Raw genomic sequence first — 14,092 nt, 5'->3', positions numbered from 1 at the left:
ATGTCCCGGGGTTTGGCCCTGGTCCCGGTATGCGGCAAGGCGGCGGTGCTGAGGATGCGGCAGCCGGTAAGTATTTTCTATGTACAGTAGAATGTGAATGAATGAATGCTGCCGGGGGGGATTGGATGAGAGTCTTCAGGTAAATCACGATTGGTAGCTTTACCACATAACACACGCACCTTCTCACCTTATTCACACACTGAACCCCGTCCAAGCCTATACATTAATTTATACCTGGACATTTCTGGTTGTTTGAAGGTCCATGATGTGGATCAGGCTGACAGATTCTTCTATTTATTAATCTATCCATTTATTTTTATTTTTTTAACACTTTTGAATGCAATTTCATATTTAACATTTCTGATCATCTCCAATAAACCCCACTGTACAATGTAACTCATCAATAACTGACACACAGCCAGCACTTTGCACACTGTCTAACTTCCTGGTTCTGTGTATCCTGGGAATCGTAGTCCCCACTTCCGTGTAGAACCCAAACAGCCATTTGCCACTCTGGTAAAAAGAGAACTACAAGCCCCAGCAGCCTTTGCGGCACACGTGACTAATTTCAATATGGCTGCGCCCTCTGTTGCTGTAAGGATGTTTTTCAATCTGCACTGCTTAATTTAATGGTAATTGTTGTATTCCTAATTATTGTAATAATCTTTGACTCTTTTGGGAAAGAGAAAGTGTTGTATTTTTAAGTATATTATACAGTTTCAGATGAAGAGGCTTTGAAAGTCTGCACATTATATGTGACATCTGTTTTAATGTTCAGAAATGTTGCTTTTATATAAAAACGCGGGATTTAATGATCCTGATTTAAATATAAACCTGTGTTTTGGTGCATTTTTGTTCTGATAGAAATGATCTCCTTCCTGACCTCTACATTGTAAGTATATATGTAGCGGTATATTTATCTTTGGTAATGTATAAAAAAAAAAAGATAAGCAAACATGAATATTTATGATACATGTAAAATGATAAATACAATTTTTAAATTAGACAAACGTGTATATATATATATATATATATATATACTTATATATATATATATATATATATATATATATATATATACACACACATTAAAACACATGGAATTATATGATACAGAGAATAAATAAACCAGGTATTTTATAAATATATAGATCAATATGCATACTTGTGTATAAAATGTACATACAAAAAAATTGTATTCGATGTGTCAGGGATACAGATAAATTCTCTGAGCTATGACTTACTTTCTCGTCCCTTAGTTTTTTTGGCACTAGACACCTGAGTGAGAAAGATGGCGGTGACACAGAATGTATCCAGCTCCTCACTGAATGGACTGTGGGACTGGTCACAGTGGTCCCTATCTGGGACTCCACAGCAGGCCATGTCCCTGTTGGATGAAGCTGCTGACCTTTTGGTACTGGACCGGAATTTTGCTGGTGCCCTGGAACTGTGTGAGCGAGGCTTGCAGTTTGCAGTAGCAGAACCAGATGTAAAGTAAGTTTGCTCCATATTTCATATGATGCTTTCTTACATTTGTGCGTTATACTTAGTTGTCAAAGCTCTCATGACGAGCAATGTTACTATGTCCGATTCGAAAGGAGACTTATCATTTTAGACAAGAGCAAATGTATTGAACACCCTTTTGAAACGATAACCAGATAACAATACTTCCTAGTGCCCTCAGCGACACACATGTAGGCTGAAGGGGTCCTGAATGAATTCAGTTCTGCTATGAAAGTCCTTTGACCAAAGCCATAAACATTGAAGAGGGTGGGGCTGACAACACATAGCAAGCAATTCCAGATGTTCTTGGGGAACTTTTTTTTTTGGCCGCCTATTTCAATAGAGAAAGTGCTGAGGCTTCCTAAATGTTTGCTATAGCAACTGAAGGAAGTTTAATACTTTAAAGCTGCAGACCAAGCAATATCCTACATGTGTGTGTGTGTGTGTGTATATATATCTATATCTATCTATCTATCTATCTATCTATCTATCTATCTATCTATCTTATCTCATTTGAGCAAATGTCAGCAAGCCAACCTCACACTGATGATACCCATCAAGGTTGAAACATGTCTGTGAGTGGGTTAACTGACTTTGCATCTCCCAAGTCCTTGCTTAAAAGCTGTGTTTAAAGCAGCATGCATTGACTAAGGGTTGCTCATGTAATGTGAGCATGAGATAAAAAGTGGCACTGTGTGCTCATTTGCATGTCATTTCCCAGAATCTCTTGCTGCAGTGGAAGTGCTGTTTGCTGGGTGATAATGGTGAAAGACAGGGTTGCAGACCTGTCTAAGACATGCAGATGAATATACAGGAATATTTACAGTTGCTATATATATATATATATATATATATATATATATATATATATATATATATATATATATATATATATATATATATATATATATATATATATACACACAGTGGTTGACAAATCACCAAAAAATCTACTCGCCACACAAAAAAATCTACTCGCCACCTAGTACCAAACGTGTGCTGCTTGGGCCAATATTTACTCGCCCGAGGGTTAAATCCACTCGCCCGGGGCGAGCAAATGTATAGGTTTGTCGAACACTGTATATATATATATATATATATAACATAGAAAAGAACAAAAAGCACTCCGTAATAATAGTCACTGATGTGGGTGCAGATCCTATAATGAAGAATAAGCAATACGATACCGTTTGGAAACAAAATCAGCAGGCAGCACTCCAGAATTGAACAAACAAGTGTATTGAAAAAATAAAATAAACACAAAACCAACGTTTCGGCCCCCCTGAGGAAGGTCCCATTCTGTAGGACCGAAACGTTGGGTTTCTGGATGTATTTTTGCTTTTACTAATACACTTTGATTTTCAACATTGAGTGCTGTCTCTTGTTTACCAATCCTTGGAACGGTAACGTATAACTATATATATATATATATATATATATATATATATATATATATCAGTGCTGTACTATGAGAAAATACTTGTAGTATTTTTCTTTTTTTAAAACCACTCATATTTTTAATGTATTACAATGTAACAAGCATTTTGTTTTTGTTTTTATAGCAACCATTTACAAAGGCACATCCCCTTCCTCTTCTGAAACAGGCCCTGGCACACCCCTTTTTGAGCCCTGCCCTCTCTCTAGCAGTGCACCAATTGTATCTAGTGACTGCCTGGTCACCTGATCTTCCCCACAGAACTTTGCATCTTTGGTCCTCTTCTGCTGCACTGACAGCCATTTAGTGAACTCCTGAGCCCAATCTTCGCTGATCGATCGGCAATTTAGCTAGTTACTTATCATTGTGTGGATTGTATTGATGCACATATTCAAGGGAATAAATAAATTAAATCGCAAACTTGCACTGCAGCTTTAAAGCTCATTCAAAAGAGCATAAGGGGTGGGGGGGGGGAAATGCAATTAGTATTATCTAATACTACACAACTGATTTATTAAAAAAAACTTCAGTGATTGGCATCTTTTCTTAACATGAATTGTTTTCGTGGTAACCAAATGCTTTGGACATTTTTTTACAACATTCATCTAATCTCTTTTCTGATAAGACTATGGGCCTTGTTCTGTATGGCCCCTGTGGACTTTGGGGGTTGTTTTTGGCCAAAAATCCCCATTTAAAGAGGCAATCCCCCTCTACCCTCTCTATCCACCTTTAAAACACACCTGCTTAAGGAAGCATATGAGTAGCACCTCATAGATTAACCTTGGCCCCCTGCAGACGCACTTACCAGAACGCCCTCCTACTGTCTCTGTACGTTCTTCCTTCCAACCAATTAGATTGTAAGCTCTTCGGAGCAGGGACTCCTCTTCCTAAATGTCTGAAGCACTTCTTCCCTTTGTGTTATGTATGTCTTATTATTTATATGATTGTAACTATTACTGCTGTGAAGCGCTATGTACATTAATGGCGCTATACAAATAAAGACATACATACATACATACAATCAAAGCAGCCGATTTTTTTTAACATGGGTTTGAAACCGGGGTCTCCGGAGCTGAACTTTGGGGGTGCTCATAGCCGCTCGGCTACCAGGGTTCATGTAATGTTGCCGTTTCAAAGCTCCCTCGCCCTGCATGCCAATAGGAAGCTTTGACGTCATCTGGTGCGGCTTCCTATTGGTCCATGTGACCGGGGGGGGCTTTAAACTTTGCCGACATACCGATACCCCCTTTGGCAGTCTGTATCTCGAGACGCCAAGGTCCCCGGAGCTGAAATTAATTGGGTTCGGCTCCGGAGACGGTCTAGGACATTTGGCCACGGGACATTTCGTGTCAGTGTCCGTCCGCCACGTGTCCAACAAGCTAGGTCTACTGCACCCGACCACCCGCTCCAACAACTGCATGTTTAAATGTCCCGCTACACTGCCTAGACAGACCGCTCCATCGCACAAGCTTTAAATTTCCCGCAGGACATGTCTAGGCAGTGTAGCGGTCCTGTGTGGACATTTAAACATGCAGTTGTTGGAGCAGCAGACCTGGCTTGGTTTGTTGGGTCGGGTGCGTGGCGGACAGCCAGGCGCAAGAGCCGACATCACAGCAAAATGTCCCACAGGGGACTGCCCAGCGCTGGGACGCCTGCTGCGTGCCGCTCCGGAGACCCCCCCCCCCCTGCTTCTATCCTATGTTCTAAAAACAATCATTTAAAAAACAAAGCACGAGTTGCTCCTTTTAAACTAAAAAAAAAAAGTTAAATGGGCGCTTTGTAAAATATATGATAACCTCCAGTTTCTACAACTAAATTGCCAATCTTATTGTTTTTTTTACATTTTTGTTCTTTGTAAATTTATGTTGTCATCGTTAGTTAGACAGAGGATGAGACACGCACTCAATATCAAGGGTAATAGAGGTGGGGTACTTAGCTGCTGGTGCGCTGGTCCTGGGGAGCTCCTGTAGTCCCAAATGTTCCATTACAAAGAAGAAGAAGCAGGCACACGGTCTTACTCAAAAGGAGGCTTAATATGCCATAAAGTCCAACGTTTCGGCAGTCTAATACGGCCTTTCTCAAGGTGAAGGCTTATACTGCCGAAACGTTGGACTTTATGGCATATTAAACCTCCTTTTGAGTAAGACCGTGTGCCTGCTTCTTCTTCTTTGTACTGTCATCATTAGTTAATCATATAAATTAACTCAGTTAAATCAGTTGTGTGGCACAATACACACAAAAGTATCAAATAAGAATGAATTTCATGTAGCTGAAGAAAATTAAAAAAAAAAAACACCTTCACAGGATAAGAGCAAGTTAAAGTTTAATTATAAGTGTGATTCTACCTTTCTCAGGAAGCCGATGACATTGATAAGTTCTGTAATATTTTGTTTTCTCTATACGGGACTGTCCCCTTTTCTTTCACTTTCCCCCAGTCGTAGGTCTGAAAGGTTTTCCCCTATCTCTAGGTGCGAGCAGGTTAAGGCCTCGCTGTGTGTGGTCGGGATTCAGGCCCTGGCGGAGATGGAGCGATGGAGAGAGGTCCTCTCCTGGCTCTTACAGTATTACAGGACCCCTCAGGAGCTGCCTAATAACATCATGGAGCTGTGGTAAGAACGCACCCGTACCCTATTCCTGCATCTCGCTGCGTCCAGTTACATACAGAAACTCCACTGCTTGGGTTGTGTATCCATCCAACACCATTATTAAGATCCATTCCCAAGTATATCACCCCCACCCCAAAAACAACTATTGGGGTGTTTTTTATTTTTTTTGCTTGTATGGACCAGGGGGTCTTCCGGAGCTGAACTTCAGCACTCCCCAGTTGCCTATTTTATATCTAATTATTTACTTTTACCAGTAAAAAAAACAATGGTTGTGGGGTCAGCCAATCAGAAGCTGCAGTGTCATCTGAAGATAGTGTCACGGTTTTCTATTGGCCACCAGAGTGAGGCTGACCCCAGTGGCTATATTGTGTCTCCCGGACACGAACACTTGTAAGGGAATTTAAAAATGTAATATCTCCGGAACCCGAGGAGTCTCTATAGCTTGGAGCGCCGCGATTCAGCGGGGGTGTTTCAGAAAAGGTCAAATAAATATCCATGAGTCATGGGGTTTGACACTCCAGGAGCCCCATGCTGCAGTAGCTAAATTTGGGGTTTTAATCTCCTTTTGCTAGGGGAGTGTTCTGGGCTCTAGTGAGGTGCGGAACGCCATCAGGCAGGGGAAGGGAAACCTCACTCCTCTTCCGAGTGGGTCACGTGATCGCAATGTACCGGAGGGGCTGTGGCGCTCTGATCCGGGACCCCTGCGGCAGGCAAAGGGTTACAGCAATCTCACTGCTCATTTATTTAATTGGATTTTATTTATTGACGGTAAAAGCACAAACTCCTTTTTTTCTATGTCATTATTTTCATGGAGTATATCTGTCTTTTGATGCCCCCTGTAAATGTTTCGTTTTTTTTTTTCATGTCTCCCCTCCCCCCCCCGCAGCCTCCTCTTACACAGCAAGGTGAAGCAGCCTGGTGTGATGCTGGAACTGAGCAGCGATTGGCTGGGAGAGCGAGCCAATCAGCAGCTGCCGGGGTACGGGCGTGTGGCTGAGCTCCACCTCTTGAGCGTTCTCCTCCCGCTGGGTCTGTTCTCGGAGGCTGAGGAGCTGGCGCGGGACCCCCGGGGGTTCACTGTGCAGCAGCAGCAAGTGGTTCTCAAAGCCGTGGCAGAGGGGAGGAATCGGTGGGAACAAGAGGATGATCAGGTGAAATCAGAGAGCAGGCAGACAGAGTCAGAGTCAGAGGCAAAGAAGCATACAGGTATGAGCACAGGGGGGACAGAGGGGCCGCGGGGGAGGGGGGGGGGGAACAAGGTGGTCAGAATCTGGGTGGGGGGGGGCAGGGCGACCACACTGGGGGGAGGGGATAGGGCACACTGAGGACATGTTTGCAAACCATTAACCCTGAGAATGACAATCGCTTCACAGAGCAAATAAAAACGAAAAACTAAATTTCTACAAAAACACTGTGGTAGTCCTAGAGGGTACGAAGTGCCACTACTTTAACCCTGGAGTACCACTGCTTCTTATTGCCTAATTTACGGTCCCCTTCTTTACAAAAAAAATAAATAAAATCAATTTATTTGAAGACGCCTGTCTCATAAATAGTGTTCATCTTCATGAAATCCATACGAAATTGTGCTGATGGGGATCAGCCAAAGAGAATCCCTTGTAAATTGCACTCATGGGGTTTCAAATAAAGTGGGGAAATGCATATCCCGGGGTTCCAATGATCCCTTAGATTAGACTTGAATAGTGGGTCGAAAACCATTAAAAATAAACTTTATTGTGTCAAATAAAGGGAAAATAAGGATGTGAGAATATATGTACATATATAATGTGAACTAAAAAAAACAGATGGTTGTGCGGACGCTGGAGCTAGGAGCTCACTACCCATCAATTGCTGTTGCAAAAGGGCGGAGGAGAGCCCCTCAAGGGGTTAATACTTGTGATCGTAGTTCACCATGCAAATGCAGCAGACCTAGAATTAGGTGTGTTAGAAGTCACAGCAGTCTCGCACAGGATACTGCGAAATTCAACGGAGACAATTGTATCTCAAGGATATGCTGCAGATACAATGTGCCGCACTTCAGCCTACAAAGCAGCACCACTGCCGTCATTCGCCTCCAGATCTAGAACGGATGCAAGTCCTGTAACATTGTTTGCTGGACCGACCGAAAATTTTTGGTGTAATTCATAAATGTACCAAGTTACATCCGTAGCAATGGCTGTGTGGGGATAACATATCATTTTATATAGCAGGCTTGGCTCAAATAACCAGAAGGAAAAATCGGGGGGAGGGAGTAACTCCGTATAGTCAAAATGTAACCCCAGTAAACGACCGTGTCATTGGTAAGCTATTTCCCTTCCCGCAACAAGGCTTGTTATTCACTAAAGGTAAGGAAGCCCGTTGTACTGATACTATGTATCGTACAAGTATTTCTATCAACATACCGTGTCATGTATGGCAGATCCCCCTATAGCCTTTTAAAACCACTGTCAGAAGCAAGATTACCCGGTATGTCTTTTTAATTTTAGCAGTAAGGGTGTACTTAGTTTTTCACACATGGCTTCTCCATTTTGGCTTTATTTTTGTCAAATAAATCATGCCACAGTGTAATATGTCATGTGTTGCTGTTCATCTGAGGTTGTATTTACCTAATTTTAAGACCTGCTAAGGAACAGATGAATGTTATTATGTCCTGATATGTAAAACCATAGAATTCAACGAGGGTGCACTTTATTTTTCACACCAATGTACCTCCAACTAGGGTCCCCTATATTCCATGTGGTGATATATTGAGAATATATTCAATTTATTTAAATGTGCATATTACCCAGGTATCTTGGGTGTTTTCCCAGGTATCTCGCCACAGGGATTGTAGGCGAGTCTATTTAGAGCAGGAGTGCCTCCTCGCTCCTCCCCGTACCTCCCCCTCGCTCCTCCTGCTCGCACCTCCTCCTCGCACCTCCTCGTACCTCCCCCTCCCACCTCCTCGCTGATCCTCCCACCTCCTCACTGCTCCTCACACCTCCTCCCTCTTCCTCGCACCTCCCCCTCGCTCCTCCTCCTCGCACCTCCTCGCTGCTCCTCCCACCTCGCACCACCCACCTTGTCGCACCTCCTCGTCGCTGCTCCTCCCACCTCCTCGCTCCTCACTGCTCCTCCTCGCTCCTTGTAGCACCTCCTCGCTGCTCCTCCTCCTCGCTGCTTCTCCTCGCACCTCCCAGCTGCACCTGAGACATGCGATGATGTTTCGGCCAGACAGCGCACTGTTCACACACCCTTCTCTCACGTACCTCAGGTAACACACAAGCAAAACTTCGGAACTACGCGCGGCTGCTCTGCTGGGCCCTGGGTTTCGTGGGGAGTCGGCTTCGCAGGTTGCCCCTCAGGCAGATCGCTCTGGCCATTCTTCTGGTCTGCCTGATTCTATTGCGCTTGGACCCAGGTAAGACGTTGGACACTCCCCGGAGACCGTTTTGTAGTAATGTTGCTCTATTTGTGGCTCTGATGAAAGTCCCATAGAACAGGGGTGCTCCATTCCAGTCCTCAAGACCCCCTCAACTGGTCCTTTTCAGGGTATCCCAATTTCAGCAGTTTCAGTCAGTCACTGCTTCAGCTCAGGTGGCTAAATCAGAGGCTCAGTCTTTGATTGAGCCTCTATTGAGCCACCTGTGCTGAAGCTGGGATATCCTGAAAACCTGACCTGTTGGTGGTTCTTCAGAACTGCAGTTGAGCACCCCTGAAATTGATGAACGAAAGATTGGTTACACTTTTGGACTGCAGTACAAATCTTTATTGTGTGTGTGTGTGTGTGTGTGTGTGTGTGTGTGTGTGTGTGTGTGTGTGTGTGTGTGTGTGTGTGTGTGTGTGTGTGTCTAATTTCCCGTTTTTTTTTTGGAGAGGAGCTGCAATTGCTCTTCCGGCCATTAGGTGGTGCTGTGTGGCTCATGCAGCTCCTCTCCCTGGCTACAACGTGCTGTGTTAATGATGAGGTTAGAGGGGGAGTGTGCATTAATAATACAGCATAAATGGGGGCGCTATTAGACAAATACCATTATAATATTTCTTTTTAAGTGATGTCATTTGTTTTCTAAACCATTTTTTAATTGTGTCTTTTTAATTTTTTTTCTGTGTCTCTGGAAGCAGGGGACCCCCGGGAGCTGAAATGCAATGGGGCTCAGTCCAGGAGACCCCCTGCTTCCACCCAATAACATAAAAAGAATAAAGCAAGAAATACAACCTGTAGCGCTGCTTTAAAAGGGAAGAATCTTTATATGTCACAGATCTGTGCGTCCGAACTCCGCATGAACACCGGTCACCTGTGAGCCACAGGTAACCGAGATTTACACGAGACGCCATCAACAGAAACTGCGGTAAAAGGATCTGTGCAGGTTATAGTACAGACCGTCTTGTTGGGGCAGTTATTGCCAGGCACCTCGGTATACCTCTGCAGGTAAACGGCAAGAAACAGGGACGCATTAGCGTTAGAAAAATATATAATCTTACGTGTATAAAAATAAGTATACAGCAAAGACAATAGGGCATCCCGCAACCAACGGCTATAACAAGTGACGGTCCCTGGCAGCAGACTTCCAGTCTAGACCGACCGGTTCTGGGAGCGTACCCGCACTCAAAAAGCCTGATGGTTGCTTGCACGACATCTTGGCGCTAAGTACTATGCGGCTAGCATGCAATGACCCCAACGCGTTTCGCAAAAGATCGCTTCATCATGTGGCTCCTCCCCATACAAATAGAAAATCCTAGAGCAGAAAGTCCAGTATCCGTGCTTCAGAAAAATAGGAACTGTGGGTCCACCAATTGTAATGTATATGTGACCCATGCAGATATGACTGCAGTAGATTAAATTGAAATGTGGTAAATCCGGACACTGTCTAAAAATATTCAGTAGGTACAATGTTATGAATAACTCCTTTTGTGGAGTAATTACAGACTCCATGGTGTTTGCCCAGAGGGACAGACCATAGAATCACAGTCGTGAGACAGGGACAGATTTGACAAAGCGCTGGATAGAGCGAAACGCGTTGGTGTTCTCTACCGTTCCCTGATTTTTATGTTGCCAGGTTAGAATAAAATTCTTTTTCTACGCGATCCAGTCTCCATCGTTATTGAGCTGTGCACGGCTTCACTTCCCCCTCGTGGGGATACTTCCGGTCCTCCCCATACAACCAGTGGGTGATCTTTAATAGCCTCCAATATCCAATTGCACAAAATGAAACGCACCTGTGGTCACACAGCACCTGATCATTAATTAACTGACGACCGAGGTCCTCTTATTTCTTTAGCGCGGCCTTTGCGTCATTCTTTGGATTATTACAAACCGGTGCTACGTGATCATCTCCACAGAGATGATACCATAACAAAATCTCTTTAAACCTGATCTCGGGGTTCTTCCCACCGGGGCGGCTGAGATTCTTTCTTCCCTCAAAAGGCCGTTGATGGTTTATCAGGTGACTTTTGCTTTAAAGCTGCAGTTCAAGCAATATCCTACGTGTGTTTTTAAAAAAAAATCAATTCTGTGCTATAAGAATTATACTTGTAGCATTTATAAACAAAAAAACTATTTTAAAGACATTTTTAATGTATTCTAATGTAACAAGCATTTTTGTTCCTATAGCAACCATATACAAAGTCACATCCCCTTCCCCTTCTGAAACAGCATCACCTTTTTGAGCCCTGCCCTCTCTAGCAGTGAACCAATTGAATGAGGACCCAGGATGCATTTGGTGAACCCTGAGCCAATCTTCAGCGATCGATTACAGGTAGTGGTGTACCGAGTACCCGGAATTACCCGGTACCGGCATTACCCGGCACATTTCCAGCTACCCGGACATTACCCGGAACCGGACCACTGAGAAGTGGGCTCGGCCGGGTAATACCCGGCGTCGGGTAATGTCAGGGCAGCTGGAAATAATCTTTCATACTTACCTTTCCGGAGACATCTAGGACCAGCAGCAGCAGTCCTGTGACGGTGGCAGCATCAGAGGTGCCTTCAGCCGGCGGGGGAGCTGCAGGAATCACTTCCACAGCACCGGAGCAGGTAAACAGTGTCTGTGTGAGCTGCCGGGGAACCACGTGACCGGAGCAGGAGACGGAGCGTTCCTATTGAAGAGACAGCTGTCCAATAGGAACGCTCCGTCTCCTGCTCCGGTCACGTGGTTCCCCGGCAGCTCACACAGACACCGTTTACCTGCTCCGGTGCTGTGGAAGTGATTCCTGCAGATCCGCCACCGGCTGAAGACACCTCTGATGCTGCCACCGTCACAGGACTGCTGCTGCTGATCCTACATGTCGCTGCCGCTCTGCAGGTAAGTGCCAAACCGGGTACCCGACCAGGTAGAACCTTTAATTTTGGCCGGGTACCCGTTACCCGTTTTTTTTTTAATTGGGGACCCGGTCCAACACTAATTACAGGAGAACGGAATGATCAGCAACTTAGCCAATCACTTGTCGGTGTGTAGATTGTATTGATGCACATATCGAATTAAAAAAATAAATAAAACTTAAACGGCAGCTTTAACAGCCGAGCCACCTTTTGAATGAGGCCTTTATTTTTCTGTTGAAACTCGGTTGTTGGAAGGCTTGGGGACCCTACTCCATATAGGTATTGCTTTCCTCATGGACAACTTTCTTTCCTCCTCCAACTGCTCGTAGCATGAATTGGTGGAATCCGGGTGCTTTTTCCAGTCGGTCTCTAAATTTGAACTTCACAATTAAGAATTCTTCAAAAGCTGCTCCTTTGTTCCTGGTTCCGAGGCCTTTATTACTACGACCCCATGCAGACCTGTATTTCAGGAAACGGGGTGTCACTGGAGCTGAAATTGATGGGGTTTAGCTCCGGAGACCCCCTGCTTCAAACCTGTTGAAAACCAATAAAACAAAAAAAGCATAAATTGCTCCTTAAGGCTGTGATTATACCCAAAAACCCACGCGTCGTCGTGTGTAGCAGCAGCGCCAAAACAAGTGCCTTACAGCCAATGAAAGTGCTTATACCGCAAGCGACGGGGCGCAGCACACCGTATTGTAATGCGTTTACGGCTGGGGAAGAGACTGAGAAATTTGTTTTTTTTCTTGCGACGGCCATGTCATGTGAGCGGTTCAGCCATTGAGGGCGAACCGCTCACAGCCACACCTCTGCCAGGCCTCCAAACCTCACCAGGCCTCCAAACCTCCCCTGCTCTCCCTCCCTGGTATAATCAAGGTGCTGCTCGGCGGCAGCGCTGGGTGACGTCACAGAATAGCGCTGCCGCCTTGCAGCACTTAGTATAATCAAGGCCTTAAGGCCAAGTTATTGGAGACCAACGCAGTGTTTGGGTTGACATAACGTGACATTAAGCCTATGCTACTGAGATTTAGAACGGCTGTTTTTGCATGTAATAAACAGTGTGGATATGAGCTTAACTGTGCTGCCTGGTGGAGTGCAGACATTTAGAATTAAAACAGCAGGAGTTGCCATGTAAAAACTCTACTGCAGGCTGCGGCCTTTCAAAATGAAAACTAAAATAGAAAAAAAAACAGCTAGGAAACAAATAAGGTTGGTTAATCTGCATTAAAGTGAATCGCATGGAGCTCACTTTCAAAAAGTTTTAATGATTTATTTTTGTCCCTGCCTTTCAGCTTCCCCCGTATCACAGGGCCCTGTGTCTCGTCTGCTCCTGCTCCTCCGGCGAGGCATCTCCGACGCGTTTCGGACTTCTCCCGGCAGCTACCACTGATCTCTCCGCGTGACCGGAGCAGAGGAAGGAGGAAGTCTGGCCTCGTGGTCAGTGTAGCAAAAAGCAGCCCTGGACTGATCGAAGAGAGTTATTCTACTGCTTTCTGTGGGATTCATAAATCCCGGGATGTTTTTATTTATTTATTTCAGCCTTAACGCTTTAATTAAACATATAATCAGACTTGAAGCAAATATTCTTTTTTGGGGGGCTTCCTTGGAAATGAAGAAAGATGTTGTTGTTTTTTGTTTTTTTGAGCGCCTGAATGGGGAGGGGGGGAGTTACTTGTCAATCAAGTGTTTACTCAACCTTTAGCCCACCCTGTCCATGTCAGAGCCAAAAAAGATGAGGGAAGAGGAGGCAACACCCCCCCCCCCATCCTGTGCAACACCCCCCCCTCCTGTGCAACACCCCCCCCTCCTGTGCAACACCCCCCTCTCCTGTGCAACACCTCCCCCCCTCCTGTGCAACACCTCCCCCCCTCCTGTGCAACACCTCCCCCCCTCCTGTGCAACACCCCCCCCCCCTCCTGTGCAACACCCCCCCCCCTCCTGTGCAACACCCCCCCCCTCCTGTGCAACACCTCCCCCCCTCCTGTGCAACACACCCCCTCCTGTGCAACACCTCCCCCCCTCCTGTGCAACACCCCCCCCCCCCGGTGCAACACCCCCCCCCCTGTGCAACACCACCCCTCCTGTGCAACACCCCCCCCCTCCTGCTCTCCAAGTCTCTTAAAATGTTTCAAATTAACTTTAAAACATTGTTTAAAATTACTTTTTTTTTTGCCAAAAGTCAGCTAGATTTAACTCTCATATATACAGGCATACCCCGCATTAACATACGCAATGGGACCGGAGCATGTATGT

At 45.0% G+C, this 14,092-nt stretch overlaps 1 protein-coding gene across 3 annotated transcripts; it reads left to right on the top strand.

Moving 5' to 3' along the window:
- The first annotated feature begins 539 nt into the window (after positions 1–539).
- PEX26 (peroxisomal biogenesis factor 26) lies at positions 540–13,409 on the top strand. 3 transcript variants are annotated; one of them, XM_075602460.1, is made up of 6 exons: positions 540–632; positions 1,260–1,494; positions 5,407–5,547; positions 6,431–6,750; positions 8,795–8,941; positions 13,132–13,409. In XM_075602460.1, the coding sequence occupies exons 2-6, from the start codon at positions 1,292–1,294 to the stop codon at positions 13,227–13,229; spliced, it is 909 nt and encodes a 302-aa protein (XP_075458575.1). In that variant the 5' UTR covers positions 540–632; positions 1,260–1,291; the 3' UTR covers positions 13,230–13,409. The 3 variants fall into 3 exon arrangements, with proteins under 3 accessions (XP_075458575.1, XP_075458573.1, XP_075458574.1); XM_075602458.1 differs by having other exon boundaries at positions 5,374–5,547; XM_075602459.1 differs by lacking the exon at positions 540–632 and adding an exon at positions 751–892 and having other exon boundaries at positions 5,374–5,547.
- Positions 13,410–14,092: the final 683 nt, after the last annotated feature.

The sequence above is a fragment of the Ascaphus truei genome, chromosome 5, assembly GCF_040206685.1.
Source record: "Ascaphus truei isolate aAscTru1 chromosome 5, aAscTru1.hap1, whole genome shotgun sequence".
NCBI lineage: Eukaryota > Metazoa > Chordata > Amphibia > Anura > Ascaphidae > Ascaphus > Ascaphus truei.
This window is presented reverse-complemented; position numbering and strand designations above follow the sequence as displayed.